General features: G+C 35.6%; 1 protein-coding gene across 1 annotated transcript in view; it reads left to right on the top strand.

The window, feature by feature from the left end:
• The first annotated feature begins 4,905 nt into the window (after positions 1-4,905).
• Positions 4,906-18,120, top strand: part of trpc7b (transient receptor potential cation channel, subfamily C, member 7b) — a 49,270-nt gene continuing 36,055 nt past the window's right edge. The window contains exon 1 of the mRNA XM_060886704.1: positions 4,906-5,661. Coding sequence (XP_060742687.1) covers positions 4,906-5,661 — 756 coding nt within the window. The remainder of the gene's footprint in view (positions 5,662-18,120) is intronic.

Below are 18,120 nucleotides of genomic sequence, written 5' to 3'. Positions count from 1 at the left end.
GTGAAATGAAAATTGGGTTATTGGCCTTTTTTATTTACGAATGAATTATTTTATCTGATAGTCTGATATAAAATTATTTTTGACACAGCTGGCTTTCAGTGTGAGATGTTTCTAGGTCTGTTGGGATAATCTTACACACAATTTTACTGGTTGATTAAAGCTTCAAATTTTAGATGCACTTAAAGTATCTCAGATTTAACATCCATTAGCTTCAGATTCAAAAGTCATTAGATTTTAGATAGATAGATAGATAGATAGATAGATAGATAGATAGATAGATAGATAGATAGATAGATAGATAGATACGTAAAAAGAAAATGGTAAAAAGAAAAAAGTACACACAGATATTTATATATAAAAGAATATTGAGGTAGCAAACAGCTTAGATATTAGGCTTAATGTATTGCACATGTGAACAGTAAATTTAAAGTAAAGTAACAATAAAAGTTCAGTTTCAAATATTTGAAGACATTGAACATTCAATGCCTTCTGTACAGATCTGTGGTTGGGAATAAATAAATATGAAGTAGGAGTCTATGAAATGTGTAGACATGAGTGTATGTAGTTCTGAACTTTCAGTGAGGGTGTTTTATTGGTTTTCAGTTCTCTAATGGCACTGGGGAAGAAAGTGTTCCTGAGTCTGTTTGTGCATGATGTGATGGATCTGAAGCATCTGACAGATAGTAGAAGGTCAAATACTGTAGATGGTGTTGAGGATGGGTCGGGTCTTTCAGTATGTTATTTGCTCTGCCGTCGCGGTGAGAGTTGTATAGCTCTTCCAGGGTGGGTAGTTAGCAGCCAATGAATGTTTGGGTGGAATTTACTGATTCCTTGTAATCTTAAATCCAAATTGTTATTAAAGAGTCAACATAGATTCAACAGTCACATATGCATGTGCAGTTACAGTATACACACCCATGATCACACATGGCACTTTACACAATCACTTTACTTAGTGCAGCACGCACTTCTCGGTCCCACACCCTTTCATGTCCACCAGGAGCAGGAGATTTCTGAATGGGTTCCATTTCCACTCTGTGTCCCATGTGTTTGATCTCTTTGAATTCTGTGATCATCTAGCATGTATTATCTAAGGGCTCTACACTCTATGAGACTCTCTTTCTTCATCCCTTTTCTCTTATACTCTGTTGAACAGAGAGATGAATTGTAGATACAGGTGGCTCTGAGCCGGTTGTTCGGAAGAGATAAAACCTCAGCTAATCCGAGCGGCAAGATGTTATCAGATCCTTACGATTGCTTGGTTTTTTTTGTTTTTGTTGGGTTTTTTTTTTGGTTTTTTTTGTCCAAAAGATTTTAAGTCAGCAGTCCAAATTTTGTTACTTTGGTCAAAACCCATTTTAAAATTGTAAAAAACAACAACACATCAATTCCCTACATACAGTGTGCAAACAGAGTGCCAATAATGTGTCAGGCTTAATTTCCCTGTGATCACTGTTTGTTCTGGTGTTTATTTCTGCTAATGTCAGCTTAATGAAGAATTGTCTCCATGGGGATGAAACTAAGAATGTCTTGGAGAAAATCAGACTAAATCAATGAGAGAAATGCTAATCAATTCAGAGACTGACAAAGCAAAATTTTGTTGCTTTGTTTTTAATTGTGCTGAGACTGTTAAATCAATTTCTAATAATAACATCTGAGTCTGTGAAACACATTATTGGGAAGAATCGATTCTTGTCTTGATCTATTGATTTTATTTTTTTTTTGCAAAATTAAAAACAACATAGACTTTGTGTTGAAACTCAAATAAATTTCCTGGTTACATAATGGCACTTTTTGACCATATAGCACACAGAAATTCATTTTTGAATTACACTTTCCAGTGTCACCCAGATGAGTATGGCGTTCTTCTTTTTCTAATATCGTCTCAGGGAGTTTTTTTCTTGCTGCCCTCACCACTGGCTTGCTTATTAAGGATAAATTTATACATTTCATATTTACAGCTTGAATTTATATATTTCTGTAAATTTCCATCATTACAAGCACTACCCAAGTAGAAACTGAAATACATTGGATTTTCTATACAGTACCTGTGTTTTAAGGACATTTCTGTATCTTAGACCCACAACAATGTCATTGTCTTTCTTCACCCTTCTTGTAAACAAATCGCTTTCACTATATGAATCTGTTCACTGCTTCAGACATCTGTAACTGTATTCTGATTTGAACTGAACTTGGTCTAGACTCAAACAAATAGGTCTATGTTCCTCTTTATAATGTCCATATGATTTTTCCTTTGGATTTTGTTTAATAAAATCAAGAACTCATTACAATTAATAATGATTATTTTTGTGGTGATGCAGTGCCACTTCACAGCTACAGTACGTGGTTTTTAGTTCAGTCATGAGTTCGAGTCCTCTCTGTGTCTGCATGAGTTTCCTCTGGGTTGTCTGGGTTCTTCACACCTCTCAAAAAATATACCATTGGCTAAATTAAATCCCCCTCAAGGTAATCAAGTGTGTGTGTGTGTGTGTGTGTGTGCTTGCTCATGTCCAGGGTCCTTGTATCCACCACAACACTAATCAGAATAAAACAGTCATCTTTTACAGCATTTGCCAGAAGCCCTTATCCAGAGCAACTTACATGTACATTTTAATCTCATTTTATATAACTGAGCAATTGAGGGTTAAGGGCCTTGAACAGGGGCCCAGCAGTGGTAGACAGGGGACCTGGGATTCAAACTTACAACCTTCCAATCAGTAGTCAAACACCATAACCACTAGGCTACCACGTCCCCCTCCAGGTCCAACCCACATCTCCCTCCACGTGCCCCTCCACATCCACCCCACATCTACCCCACATCCACATCCACATCCACCCCATATTTTGGTAGTGATGGTTCATTAAATAATAGCACATTTATTCTTTGAATTTTGGGTCCCTTTGAACAAATCAACATTTTATGGTTTGTTTTTAGAGTTCAGTATGTTTAAGTCAGGCTAGATAAGCCTTAATTCAAAATGAAAATAAAAAAATATTATTTAAATAGTACACAGTTATTTGTGTCTGTGCTTGTAATTGTTTAACATATTTTACATATTTAACATATTTATTCAACATTATTTTAATAATGTGATTCCTTTACATCTCTGATGTACAAATAGTCAGTTTATTGCGTAGGTCACAGACATTATTAGCATAAATAATGAATGTAATGCAGTAATATAATTTTGGGAAGTTGCTGAAGAGCACTATAGTGATCCTCTGTAGCAATTTAATGTATTACAATCTTTTATACAAATACAGTAGCTCGAGTGCTTGACACAATTCCACTTCAGTTTCTCTCTTTCCTTATAATTTATTTAGCATTAACATGAAAATGGATAGTGTTATTTTGTTTCTTTTGTAGCTGCAGGGCATTGTTTGTGAAATAGATTGTGCTTTTGTGGATGTGGAAATGTAATTTTCTGGGCAGAAACACTTGTCCCTGACTGTAAAAGGTTTATTGACAGGCATATTATGTGTGTGCTTGTGTGTTGCTATGGTCCAAAGTGTGTGTGTGTGTGTGTGTGTGTGTGTGTCTGAGACCTGTATTGAGTGAATAGATTTTCCTGTGCTGCTGTTACCTCCTGAGGATTCAGACAGAAGGGTGTGTGATCAGAGGGAGAGCTGAACTGGCCGGAGAAGGTCACCTAAATCTCCCTTAAAGCATAAATACAAATTTATAAACACATTAGTTCACAACCTACCTAAAGATCTGACCAGATTTAAGTGCAGCTCTGAAGTAGGATATAAGTCTTTTTGAATTTCTGTCTCCTAATGAGAAAGTAACGATATCAGGATCAATAAAGTTTTAAAAGCTTGGATCACTTTTAGATCTGAATCGAATTTTGTTCCAGACTGTTCCACTGATGTGTTTTTGTGCTGTGAATGTGTTTGATGTTTGGTGACACGTCACTGAACTTACACGTGAACATAGGAGACAAGTTGTATTAAAGTATGTTGTTATAACAGTGTGAAGTTTCACTTAAGGACTTAAGTATTTCAACAGCATCAGATATGCACTTAGGTGTCAAATTAAAGGAGAAAAAAAACAGTGGCTCTGTTATGTTGTGAGGTATTTTGCTGCCATGGTTTGGCTCCACTGGTCCTCTTAGAGGAAAGAGTCACTGTCAATCAGTACAAAGTATTTCAGATTGGAATGGTCTTGTCTAGGATGACCCAGTCCCCATCTACAAGGTAAATGGTTTGAGGCTAATGATGTAGCATATGATCGTGAGATTTTGGAGGGATGTGTTAGATAACACTCTGCACTACCTTTATCAAAACAACATTCCCAAATGAGGGAATATCATTTTGGATGAAGAACCATATTTTTCCCCTCCAGTAAACTTAATTAGATTTGTAGAATCAAAACATAAATGTATGCACTGAAGCTATGTGAGTGGCCCAAGCCCTTGTTAACATACTTACTATATCACTATATGGAACAACATTGGGAAATCATTTATCTACAGAAATGCTTCACCATCTGTGACAATCTTAATCCACAATATGTCTACTAATCAAGCCAAAGGTCAGTGTTTGTTGGGATTTATAGTTCAGTTAGAGATCTTTGAATATTGAGTCTAGATACGAACGTATAACTGAGTACAAATAAATGCTACTGATGAAAGGAGTGGTTCATGTGAGGCCTTTTCCATTCGCAGTAAATGCCCCAACCCTTGTCATCCAAAAGCTGGGATTGTGTGGCATTTTCTTCCCTTATAGCACTTTTCCAGTGGCAAAGGTTTCAGTTGTTGAGCTTTTGGTACCTGCTGAAGATTAGCGTTAATAGATTAGTCATTTTCTGTACTTCACTTTTATCTATACTTTTTTTACTGTTCCTTTCTGTCTGGCACACATTCACGTTTTTTATTATTTCACTATTTCTGTTTCAGACCAGCAATGATGCATCGCAGGCACACCACGCTGAGGGAAAAGGGCCGTCGGCAGGCCATTCGAGGCCCCGCATACATGTTTAACGAGCGTGGCACAAGTCTCACTACAGATGAGGAACGTTTCCTTGATGCTGCTGAATATGGAAACATCCCTGTTGTCCGCAAAATGCTCGAAGAGTGCAAAACGCTCAACTTTAACTGTGTGGACTACATGGGCCAGAATGCATTGCAGCTAGCTGTAGCTAATGAACATTTGGAAGTCACAGAGCTGCTCCTGAAAAAGAAGGGGCTTGCAAGAGTGGGGGATGCTCTGCTTTTGGCTATTAGCAAAGGCTATGTACGAATTGTTGAAGCAATTTTGGCTCACCCGGCATTTGCAGGAGGTCTGAGACTAACGTTAAGTCCTCTGGAACAGGAACTTAGAGATGATGACTTTTATGCGTATGATGAGGACGGAACACGTTTTTCACAGGACATAACTCCAGTGATTTTGGCCTCGCACTGCCAAGAGTATGAGATCGTGCACATCCTGTTGATGAAGGGTGCCAGGATAGAGCGGCCTCATGACTACTTCTGCAAGTGCAACGAGTGCACAGAGAAGCAGAAGCGTGACTCTTTTAGTCACTCAAGATCACGTATGAATGCATATAAAGGGCTCGCTAGTGCTGCCTACCTGTCACTTTCAAGTGAAGACCCTGTTCTCACAGCTCTGGAGCTCAGCAATGAACTGGCACGACTCGCTAACATAGAGACAGAGTTTAAGGTAAGGGCTTATGTTTGAAAGTCATCTGTTTCCCAGGTTGTGTTAAATAGTGTAAATGCTGCTGCTTGATGGATGCCTTGGACAGAGGTTGCGGTCTGTTTCAGCAAGCTTTGACAGTACAGTACTTAATGGTGGAAAATGGTGTAAATGTGCTTAGCTTGTTAGTAAAGCTTGTTACTAGCTGCCTTGTTCTATTATATTACTTACTTGTTCACTTAAAACCTGTCAGCTACACAGTACAGAAAAGCTGTTAGCTACATATGTGTTATCCTATGTGTCATACTCTTGTGGTATTCTTATAAAACATAGCTAGCTAGCTATTTGCTGGGGAAAATGTTAATGAATTGGCCAAGCAACTTATATGGAGACGACCTGAGAGTACCTATGACATTTATAGCATTCCTGGCTTCATGAATTCAAGCAACATATTACCCATGTGCTAAATCAGTTGCCCTTCCTTTCACAGAACAGAGTCAGTGTTAGGAAGAGACAGTTTTTAATAAAAACCCTGGCAAAGCTCAACCAATACTAACCCAGTGTTGAAAAAGTAGCACATTTTCATGACAATCTTGTTACCATTGGCCCAACCTTTATAAAGAAGCACTTTTCATAGCTAGCCAGCAGTAAATCCACTTTGCCAATTTTTCTTTTGTTCCAAGAAGCGATTCCTAAGCCAAAATTAGCAAGTTGGATAAAAAATGCATCTAAAAGTCTTATGTCAGTTTGCTACCTGGAATTTTGTTGAAATCCAGCTAAATTAGCATCTGCTAAAGGAATTTGTGTTTTATCGTACATAAGCCAAATTAATAAATATAAAACTAATAACTGATCACAATTTACATATTAAAGATGATCTTATGAGATAAAGCAAACAGGCAGGTTGGAAAAACAGATGCTGGGGAAAGCAAAAGTAGTTTGCTAGCTAAAACTAGCCTATAAAACTATAGCTCATAATTCTGTGAGACACTACCAGTGTGTGATTTGCTAGACTTTGTCAGCAGTACATTTAGCTATTTTTGGTAACTCCAGCTTTATTATCCACTATTGTTGCCCTGCTGAAATGGTTGACAGATGACCACCTCTTTCATAACACTCTCTATACCCTCCCTCTGCTGAGCTTTTACAGACAGACTCATACAGAGCATCTTGAGAATTCTTTTTTAAGGAACAACAGTAGTGTTTTGGTTTTTCACATATTGTCTTGTGCTGTAAAAAAGATGACATTATTAATAATCCCAGTTTAATATTGAGATTTGAAGTACTTATTACAGTACTTAGAATCAGTTAAAGTCAGAATGAAATAAAATGTTTTTTTCATATTTTGGAAGAATTATAAAGAATTTTAAATTTGTGACTGCTGGTAAAGTGCACACACTATTTGGGATTGTTTTATTTCAATTAACTATTGAGATATTTTCTCTCTTTATTTAGAAGTATTATCAATAAACTACAATACAGAGGATGAATGTCTTCTTATGGCCAAAATAAAATTTAAATAAAACGTAAAAAAAATTTTCATTCATTCATCTTGGCACAAGGCGGAAATACACCCTGAATGTGAGGCTAGTACATCACAGGGCACTACATTATGTACACACATTCACACACAGGCAATTTGAAATATTGGGAAAGAGGAAAGTGAAAATTAGAGAACCCAGAGGAAACCCTGGCTAAAGAACATGCACATAAACCCAAGCTGCGAGGTGTTAACATTATCTGCTGTGCCACTGTCCTGCCCCTAGCAGATATTTGTAACATTATTGATCAAATCAGTTCTTTACTTGAAAGCTAAATCTTTAAATGTGATGTTTTCATGTAGCAAATTACAGTAATGCACATTCACAAATTATTTGTCTCCTGAACTCCATTCTTCATGCTACATAGTGTCTATTATGTCTAACAGTATATTTGAGCCCAAGATCTGGGTGTAAGAAAACGCAGCAAAAAACGCTTGATGTAGCAGGAAATTGTGATCACTGTGTGGCTAAAAACATTCAGTGTACTAAGACTGTAGCTCATCACACAACTGCACCTACACAATAAAAAAAAGCATTCTATGTGATGTGTAAATTGTGGTTTTAAAGTAAAGGTCAATTGCTGGAAAAGGTTATACAACCATCAAAAAGAGGAACTGTATGTTTGGTAAATACCAATCAGTATATAAAGCTCATGAATACAATATCAATGACATCAGGAATTATTTTTTAAAACTGAGCTACTGCACAATGTGTTAAAGGTTTTCTAAGAAATTATGTAGTTGAACAACTAGCCTGATGGACAGGGATGTCTGGTTCTGTCGTGTAATCTATGTGTACATAAGGTTACGCAGGTGAGTTGTGAACCCTGTCACTGAACTGTGTCCATACCCACACTTTAAGTGTCAAGTGTAAACCAGGCTTCAAAGAATAAGGCACTGAAATTGAGTATAAACTTGGTCCTGAAAATGAGAATACATTGTATATTGTGAAGGAACATTATATGGGTATAAAATTGAATCACAAGGTGCGCTGTTATACTTTTGAAGGTACATTTACTGTACATTTCCAAGTTTGTACCTTCGGAAACATAAAGACTGTAAAATGCCTTTATTTCTGACAGTGTCAGACACCCTCAAAGCAAAGAAACCAATCGTTTCGACTTGTGGGTGTAAGTGTAGGCTATGCTGATGGTTGATTAATGATTAGTTAGAAAATTCTGGACATTTCACAAGTCAATATTCCAATTGATGAGGCCTAGGTTCTGCAAGTCCACATTATTGACAGACAGCCTATTGGTTGGACTTGGAAACCATATGGCTCATCTCTAGGGAAATGTGTATTCTGTGTATTCTACTCTGCTCCTGTGTAATCAGAGGCAGTTAATTGTACTTGTTTCTTAGTGGAGGTGAACAAAAAGGATTACAGGTTAATAACAGTGTTCTCTGTTAACAATGATCCAGTGCTCTGTGTTTTGAAATGTCAAGACATCTTACAGTACAATCATTGCTGATGGATGTGCATGAAGGGACAGAAGAAACGTATTGGAGGTGAAGTTAAGATACTCATAGTTTTTTTGCAGTACTTTTTGCAAAATTGATGATCAAGTTGAATGGTCTTGGAAATGCTTTAGCACACCCTGTCCTGATTAATGAGAACATCCTAGATACTCACAGTAAAAATTTATTATAAAATGGCATTACCAGATCCCTCTCATTCTGCCAGCTCTCGGCAGCTCCTGTATAAATCGTCACAGCATATCACTATCGGTGGAAAAAGTTTCTAAATGGTGGGTTTTTGTCAATTGTTGGTCCCATAGTGCAGTCGCCCATCCAGAGGCACAGTCTGTGAAAGTCATTTGGTATCCTTAGAACATTGCAAGGAAACTGCATTTCTGTTCAAAGCAAGAAGAGCACTGATGTTCCTTTAATAGGCTGTGGAACGTTGTGCGGACAAGAGATATTTTTTTCAGGGACACGGCCAAAAGGTGCTATTTAGGTGCTGTCTTCTGTTGTTGATGTTGCTAAGCTTCAAGGATGGTTTGAGGCCCTAAAAAAGTGTTCATTGGGTTCAGTTTTGCTGTCAGAACATCTGAGTAAAGAAAGTAATGATATACTGGGTAAATATAATAACACTGAGGAAATGAAGGTCTCCTTGAGGGGAGAAAGCAAACATAAGCTAAAAATTAAGTTGAAAGACAATAGCAAGGAAGCTATAAAACCTATTACAGGGTCATGGAAATGATAACACTGAATTCACAACTGAACAAAAGTGTATAAAAAGGGCAAGTATAATGGGATCAAGTGGCATTTAGAACGAAGGACATTGCTTTGTATTGGTAGCTTTTAGGAATGAAAGCTTTGTGAAAAGGTAGTCATTCCCATAAAAAAAACATTAGTGTGACAAGCTTGTGTTCTAAAAGAATGAAAAATACAAAAAAGTATTTATTTAAGGCATGATGTAACACAATTAGTATTTAAAAATAATGTAGTAATAATGTAGTAAATTTCCTGGGGAAAAACAGCTAGTCAGCTACATACTATTGACCTTGTTCAGTTGTCTTCACATCAGCTGCTGTCATGTAAACACAATAACAACTCTACATTATATTAACTACCAAACTCTCATATTCATCAACCAAAACTTTACAGAATCTTATTTCTCAGAATATGCCTCAAGCTCTCCTTTGCTTTAGTGTATAATCTCATCAGAATACTGTATACTTGTAACTAACTGTACTGTAGTTGTTATCATAAAGACTGTCTTATGTTCACCCCAGTATTCATTATTTCACAATATGCTCATACTGAACATCCATTAAACACCGTTAGTAGTGTAATGATTTTATAATCTCACTATCTGGTGTCACCCAGAAGAGTTTGGGTTTGTCTGGTTTCCCTCAAGGTTTTTTCTTTATGTTAGCTCAGGTGGTGCTACAGTACTGTTGCAATGAGATTGCTCACTGAGAATCTAAATATACATTCAGATTTCTTTAACCCTTTTTTTTACATGAATTTCACAAGATCATACACTGGTGTTCCATTTCGCCAGGCAGAATGGAAATCGACTTATCAAATATTTTCAATCTGTATCAGCAAATGAATGATTTTATCGCTTCAAGTCTGATATAAAATTAGCCAGGACACTGTTGGCTTTCAGTGTGAAACGTTTTTACCTCAGTTCAGATAACATTACACAGAATTTCAGTGGCTGAAAATAACAGCTTCAAATTTTAAATGCACTTGGGGCATTTCAGAGAGCAGAAGTGAGCTTGATAACACCATTTACTTTGAAGATAGGAACATACGTGGGGTAAAAAAAAAAACACTTTTTGTTGTTTGGAACATTTCAATGAATTTATTGCCCTAGTAGGCTAGGTAAAAACAGAAATACTTGAAAAACTACAAATTTATAAAACCCTGAGTGTTTCATGAACCATTAAGCACTACTGTGTAATGTGACATGAAATAGAAATTCAGCGTTGAAAGCAGACACTCTAAAACCCATGAAAATGTAAGCCTCTAGTAAAATATATATAAAAAAAGTTTAAACCTTTATAATTCAAACTGAATGGAAATAAAATTAACATTTTACTGAAATGATCACATTTAGCCATCAGCAAAATTTTTAAATAATTTCCTTTAATCATCATTTAGTGTCAGATATTACAGTTCATCTGTCAGATCATTTGCTTTGTCATCAAGTGTTTTTTTTTCTGGCATGTCACAAGATATTTGGTTGATATATATTTGGTTGATATATTTATCATCACCTGGTACAGAGATCTCACCTGTAGTAATCCGAGACTCCACATCTTTCCAAAGATCTGCAGATCTGCAAACGTGCTGGCTACATCAAAAACATCTACTTATGGCTTGGTGCTAAATCTCATGTCATAAGCTTTTCTAGAAAACAAATAGGAACTGATATACCGTACCACAGAACAGAAGCTTCTGTAGAAATATGTCCTGCTGAGCCACTCTGCCAAACAGACGCTGTTCAGATGAATCTAGGAATATCTAATGTACCTGCTGTCTGTTCTTGTTCAGCGAAGAAATATGAATTTCCAAGGAATCTATTTAAACAGTACTTATTAAATGATCCTTAGGGAAATTCATTGTTTATTGTTTATTTTTTATTTTTTTATGTTACTTCTTTTTTTCCCCCCCAAAGTTTGCTTATTGTTTCCTCCAAGTTTTTTTTAATTGGTGTTTTTTAGTTTTAAATTATTTTATTATTTTATCCCATCTGCTTTTGCTTCCTTTTCTTGTAATAATTGCATTTGTTTCTCACAAGTGTATAATTAAGATAATTAGGCAACCCCTAATGTGTCATAACGTGTCTGTTAAAGCTATAGACTGGACATACTTAATTATTTTGCAAAAACAAAATGACTAACAATGAAAAACTAAGATTTTATTAGTTTTAAGGTTATATTTTTATTCTGGCTCTAGTATCTGGTGTTAGGTTTAAAATCAATTTCTATCTCATGTGCAACCCACTGGCATGTTAGAAAAAGTCTGTGATATCTGTTTTCAATAATATAATTTCTAAGCCAACCTCAGAGGCATTAACCCTGTTCCAGAGAGCAACAGTATTGCAGTATTGTTGATGAAAAAGTCAGTCGGTTGCTGTAGGCAATATGTCCCAGAGATCTGCAACATGTGCATACAGAATGCCCTGGTTTAGCACTTATATCACCGAGATATAATTAAATGAAAACAACCGTGACTTACGTGTATTTCTCTGAAATAAAAAACCTCCACAGCTTTAAGGGTTCATGATTGGTAAGGATGTATCCTGTGAGCTTTGTATGATCTTGTGAAATTCATGTAATTACTTTTCACTACATAGAGGAGGTTGTGTCTCACAGCAACCAAGTGTGAAACAGCAGAAATTCAGTGTTTTGTGCCTTAAACGATGTTGCCATAATTATCTCTAGATAAGTCATTTATTTCTTCAAGGCAATACATTTATTTTAAGTATCAGTGTAGTGTGTCTGTAATACAATCAATATTAAACCGGAGCTGGCAAAGATATATAAAAAGATGGACAAACAGTTTATAGATTAATTACCATAATCCAAATGTATATGTGATTATGTAACATAGTTAGGGATGTTGTAAAACGCCACAACTGCACAAACCCAGGAATCAGGACAGTGATGGATTCAGAACATTTTTACTGGTGTGCTCAAGTTGGGACAATTCAAATTCAATTCGACAATTCGACAGTTCAGGTGTATTTGGATTGTGCTTTTAACAATGCATATTGTCTCAAAGTAGCTTTAGAGAAATATATATACTCAGGGTATGAAATTAATATATTTCCCTAATGACTAAAACAGAGGCTAGTGTACCAAGAAAGAACTCCCTGAGACAATATGAGGAAGAAACCTTAAGAAGGACCTGGGTGACAATGAACGTGTGATTATAAATCATGTCTATTCTAGAGCTGTAGGGGTGATGATAGAATAAGGAAAATATTAATATTAAACTAAAGTTTCTGTGCAAATGCTAATATTTGACAAAAAGCTTTTTGCCTTTTTCATTAAGCGTAGACAGATAATGTTGTAGCTTGCCTATTCATTTATGAAGAATGAAGCTGCACTGGTTGCCGTGTCGTTAAGTACGGTGTTACTGATGTAAATTGCATTAGGATCGCTTGATCATGTCTCACAAGTACAGAATATTATTAATCAGGAAATAAATAACAGTTCAGTATTCTGGTTTTAATATGTGATGGGTTTGAATAATCATTTCAAATGACAGCTCTACACACCTCTCCTTCATCTGGTCCTTTCATGAATATAGGATTTATATTACTCCTAATAGGCTTTAACATGCCAACATGGTGTGTAAATCTTAAATATGAATTGAACTGGAATAGATTTAATTGCCTTATTTGAGCACCGAGATGGCATCACCTCACACCTCCCTGAACTCAAGCCTGTGATTTTTCCCCTCTCTGCAAACTTAAACTAAAGGAAAGGCTCATTATGAGCAAGCTGCCAGGAATGAAATGATTATTAAACTTGTGTCATTACTAAATAACACTTGTTCCTCACAATTCTAATTGAACCGTGACCTATCGGTTTCCTGGTGTGGCTAATAATATTTCAGCTCAGTCCATGTACCAGTGATTTACTTAAGGCACTGTTTTTTTTTATTGTGTATACATAGTCTTTAAGTATTTATTTTTCAAGTATCAGAAATTTTGTCTGTACATGAAGTGAGAAAAGAATCAGTCGAGGTTGTTACTGTATTTCTCTTTCTTGCACGTTATTAGCATGCTATAAGAATAATACCCAAAATAGTATGGAAAAGTGGGGCTGACTTCTCTCAAGCTCATACTGTAGATTCATGCAGACTGTTAGTGGGTTGATATTTTTAAGGCCAGTTCCATGTCAACATGGAATACATGTGTAATGAACATGAAAGAGGTCGATTATTTATTCTCCCTTTCTTACACAGACCCAGTACACATTGTATGAAAAATACAACTCACACAAAATGATGGCAGAATCTCCCTATATATCTATATATATACAATATATATAGATATATATATATATATATATATATATATATATATATATATATATATATATATATTCTCGCCTGTTTTACTGATTGCCAGCTTACTCATAAATATTTATTATTATTATAAATATGTCTCATGTAATATCACTATTTCCTAGGTAGTTCTTTATAACAGTGTAATACATGCATATGTAAGTGCATTAAAGCATTCATTTAGTTTGGATATGAGTATATGAGTTTTACTAAGTTTTACTATGAGTACTAAATTACACTTAGTAAGTTTTAACGCAAACGGACCACCAGCATTTAAGAGCACTTTAGAGCATTTAATCCCTTAATCAAGCCAAGTCAAGAAGCTTTTATTGTCGTTTCAATCATATATAGCTGTTGCAGTACACAGTGAAATGAGATGTTTCTCCAGGACCGTGGTGCTACATAAAACAAAGACAGAGCTAAGGACTTAGTAAGTTAATCATAGACACATAAAGTGCATCTGTGCAACCTGGTGTAAACAGTGCAGGACAAAAGACAAAAAAAGCAGTGCAGGACAAAAGATATAAATACAAAAAAAATACAAATAAAAAAATATAAAAAATACAAAACAATACACAAAACACAATATACAAAAACAGCACTGACCAGTGTATATACTATATGTTTAATCAATATTGCGTGTGCGGAAATACTGGAATGAACAGTGAACATAGCAGCAGTTACATGAGGTATTGTAAAGTATTGTGCAAAACAGCAATGACTGAAATGTGAGACAGCATTGCAAAAAGCAAAAACAGTGTGAAAAGCAGCATGTAAACTGTTTAATATGATGGTGCTCCTATTTAAAAAAAATGTGCGAATACATTTAACAGATGTGCAAGGTGTCAGCTAAATCCTACAACTAATTTCTTAATACTTCATGAATGTGGTGATTGTCAGGACAAAATAAATAACTTTAACCCTTGTATGATGTTCAGGTCTGTGGGACCCATATTCATAAACATCAATAGTTTTGAAAAACTTTGTTTCCTTGTAAATTTGTTGATTTTTTTTCCCACTCATAACTTGATTAAATTTGATTTTCTTTTTTTATTACATTTTATTAAAAAACAACAAAAAACGAGTAGCACTTTAATTAAAAAATGTGATGTAGTAAAGGTAAAGAGCAAATATTAACCATATATGCTGTTTATATTGCTTGTAATTGGGATGAAGTAAACATCTGTAGGGTATTTTAACATAAAATTTTTGATTGTGTTGAATTAAAAACCCAAAAATGCAGCGGGTCCAACAGACCCACGAACACTGGCTGAGTAACAAAAATACGAACAACATACAAGGGTTAAAGTGGATTGCTTAAAAATAACATACAACAGTCAACAGCAGGAAACTGAGGGTGCTACTATTTTTTATATAACTTTATAATAATCTGTATGTATGTCTGAGTCTAAAATAAATTTGCAAATATTGCTTTATAAAATATTTGTGCAGTATTAATGAATATGTTATGAAGACCCAGAGTTGGTAGCGGTGTCAAATTCAGTGTTGCCATGTTTTGATAGTGGTAGGTGAGCTAGATAATTTGGTTTTAAAAGCAGGGAAAAAGGGACTAGAATATCCATACACATCACAGACCTCCTGTCGGATGTCGCATTGTATGACAGACTCATCGTTCATGAGCGTGACATTTTCATACCCCATAATCCATCACTTTCTATTCAATGACACTGTTCCAAGAGGAACTTTTTGTTCATGTGGCAGAGATTGAAGTATGAATAGAAAAGAGGACACATGAGGCACCAATTTAAGCTCCTTCATTTTGTTTATTAATGAGATATTTACATAAATTGTAGAAGTATGACTTTTAAATTTATACTGTAATACATAACTTCACATTCCAAGGATGCAGACTTTACAATTATTTACATAGATGTAAATTTACTGCACTTATACGCAGGATGTTATTTGTTTATTTATACTTGGTATGAATTTTATTTCTTGTCACGTGTGGCTTTATTTATGGAGAGATATTTGGAGATACAGTATATCCCCCTTTTTAGCGATCAGAGGTGTGTAGCCATGTTCAGACCCATAATCATTTGTTGGAGTGTGTTAACCTCATGCTTAAAGGTCATGCATGGAATATTCATGGAATTCAGCATGTCTGCTTTTAGTGTCATTTGTCTTTCATGACATGCCGTGCTGTTGGAGTGGTGCATATTTACAATATAACATGACAGAACACCTATGATTTAGATGTAACATTTATGATTGTGACCCCTTGCTATTGCAGCACAGAATACAGCGCACACCTGAAAACCCAATAGAACAAAATCTCTCACTCACTCACTCACTCACTCATTTTCTACCGCTTATCCGAAGTACCTCGGGTCACGGGGAGCCTGTGCCAATCTCAGGTGTCATCGGGCATCAAGGCAGGATACACCCTGGACGGAGTGCCAACCCATTGCAGGGCACACACACTCTCATTCACTCACCCAATCACACACTACGGACAATTTTTCAAGGAGTCCAATCAACCTACCATGCATGTCTTTGGACCGGGGTGGGAAACCGGAGTACCTTGAGGAAACCCCCGAGGCACGGGGAGAACATGCAAACTCCACACACACAAGGCGGAGGTGGGAATCGAACCCCCAACCCTGGAGGTGTGAGGTGAACGTGCTAACCACTAAGCCACCGTGCCCCCCAGAACAAAATCTGCTCAGTGAAAAAAAAGTCTATTTAAAAGACGCATTCTATTTTAATGAGACATTATTTTTGCATTTAATTTCACTTAATCCTGACTTAACTGTATGTGTATGAACTTGTGTTGTGAGTTGGAATACTTTGGTGTGTAAAAATAATGTCCCTAATTATTCATTAGTAGTCACATCAGCTCTTCTTCTTCTATTTTCTTACAATTGCTTGAGGAAAAAAGCTGGCTAACACGATCATGTTTGTTTACATGGTATTAAAATACTACTTTGTCAGGATTAAAAAAGACCAATTTAAGACCAATTTAATGTAAAGACCAATTTGAATATTGTACTGAAGCTCATATGTACAAATATCTACCAATATGTTAGTTAATCCACAGTAAATATAATATCTAATATCTTAATATCTATGTTAGTTAATCCACAGAAAATATATTATCCTAGAGTTTGTACACTGTTTTATGTGGATATTATTCTTGTTCATTTTCTAATATTTGTAGAATTAACTATGTTAATATTAAATAAAGCAAAAAGGTTTTCAGCTGCACTATACAGTAAGCAACCTTAGAACAAAGTTACAGCAGCTGTAGCGATAACTGGTCCAAAAGATTTATTATTAAATTTGACTGAATTTTTTTTTGATTAGAAGATAAAATTTTATTCCAGTTACCACAATGAGACTGATCAAACCAGCAGCAAAGAGCTATTTACAGTGATTTGCCTTAATGGATGTAATCATTTCACAGTTAAGGGACAGTGAATGAACTTGTTAACTGAAAGTTAATAATGTGTGAATAATCTGTGATGGACACTTGGCTATGACTCATGTAGTACTGAGACTCATGTAGTTAGAATTAGTACAGTTTTGTAGATATGAAGATATCTATCGTGATAAGTGATGTCTTTCACTAAGCATAGTTCACAGTAACACTAGACAGTTTTTAATGTATTATATTTTCTTCTCTTTTTTGTTTAAATGAGATACAGTACATTCATCTCACAGTCACTAAGGAATAATACTTGATGTCTTTAAATATTTAAAATCATCAGCACTTTCCCATCATTATGAAAGCATTTATCTCTGAGTCACTTAGTTCTGTTGCAATAAAATGAACTATTTAAACCTATTAAATCTGCATAATTTATACAGGCAGAATTTCTAATACTTCTCTCAGACTCCTAATATTTGTTTTTTTTTTGTAGACAAGTCCATTCCAAGGCAAGGACAAAGCATCGGCAGTCAGACAGACACTCTCTCTCTCTCTCTCTCTCTCTCTCTCTCTCTCTCTCTCTCTCTCTCTCTCTCTCTCTCTCTCCTGCTGACTTTGAGACTATGAATTTGTTTTCAGCCCTGTTCATCAGTCAGGATTGTGACACTTCTTTTTATCTTTGGTATATATACGAATGAGAGAAGTATAATGACTTTGGAAGCTCATTATGGAATCCTTTATAAAAAATAAAAAAAAGGATGTGCAGAGAACTTTAATGAGATGGGAGAGCTTGTGTAATGAGGCACTCAGGAAACTTCTTCACCTTTTGTTCAACTCGCTGCTGCCTCAGAATATAGCAGTATATTATAGATAAACATGCCACAGCTTGGTTATTCTCTCCACACTACCAAAGAGATGGATTATATGAGACCTGTGCAATTTCTTTTTTTCTGTTGGGCAGATGAATAGTAAACTCTGCACTGAATTCAAGTAGCAAGAACAAAGTCATGATGGAATG

Source organism: Tachysurus vachellii, chromosome 14 (genome assembly GCF_030014155.1).
Source record: "Tachysurus vachellii isolate PV-2020 chromosome 14, HZAU_Pvac_v1, whole genome shotgun sequence".
Lineage (NCBI taxonomy): Eukaryota > Metazoa > Chordata > Actinopteri > Siluriformes > Bagridae > Tachysurus > Tachysurus vachellii.
The sequence above is the reverse complement of the archived record's forward strand: the minus strand, read 5'-3'. Positions and strand labels throughout refer to the sequence as shown.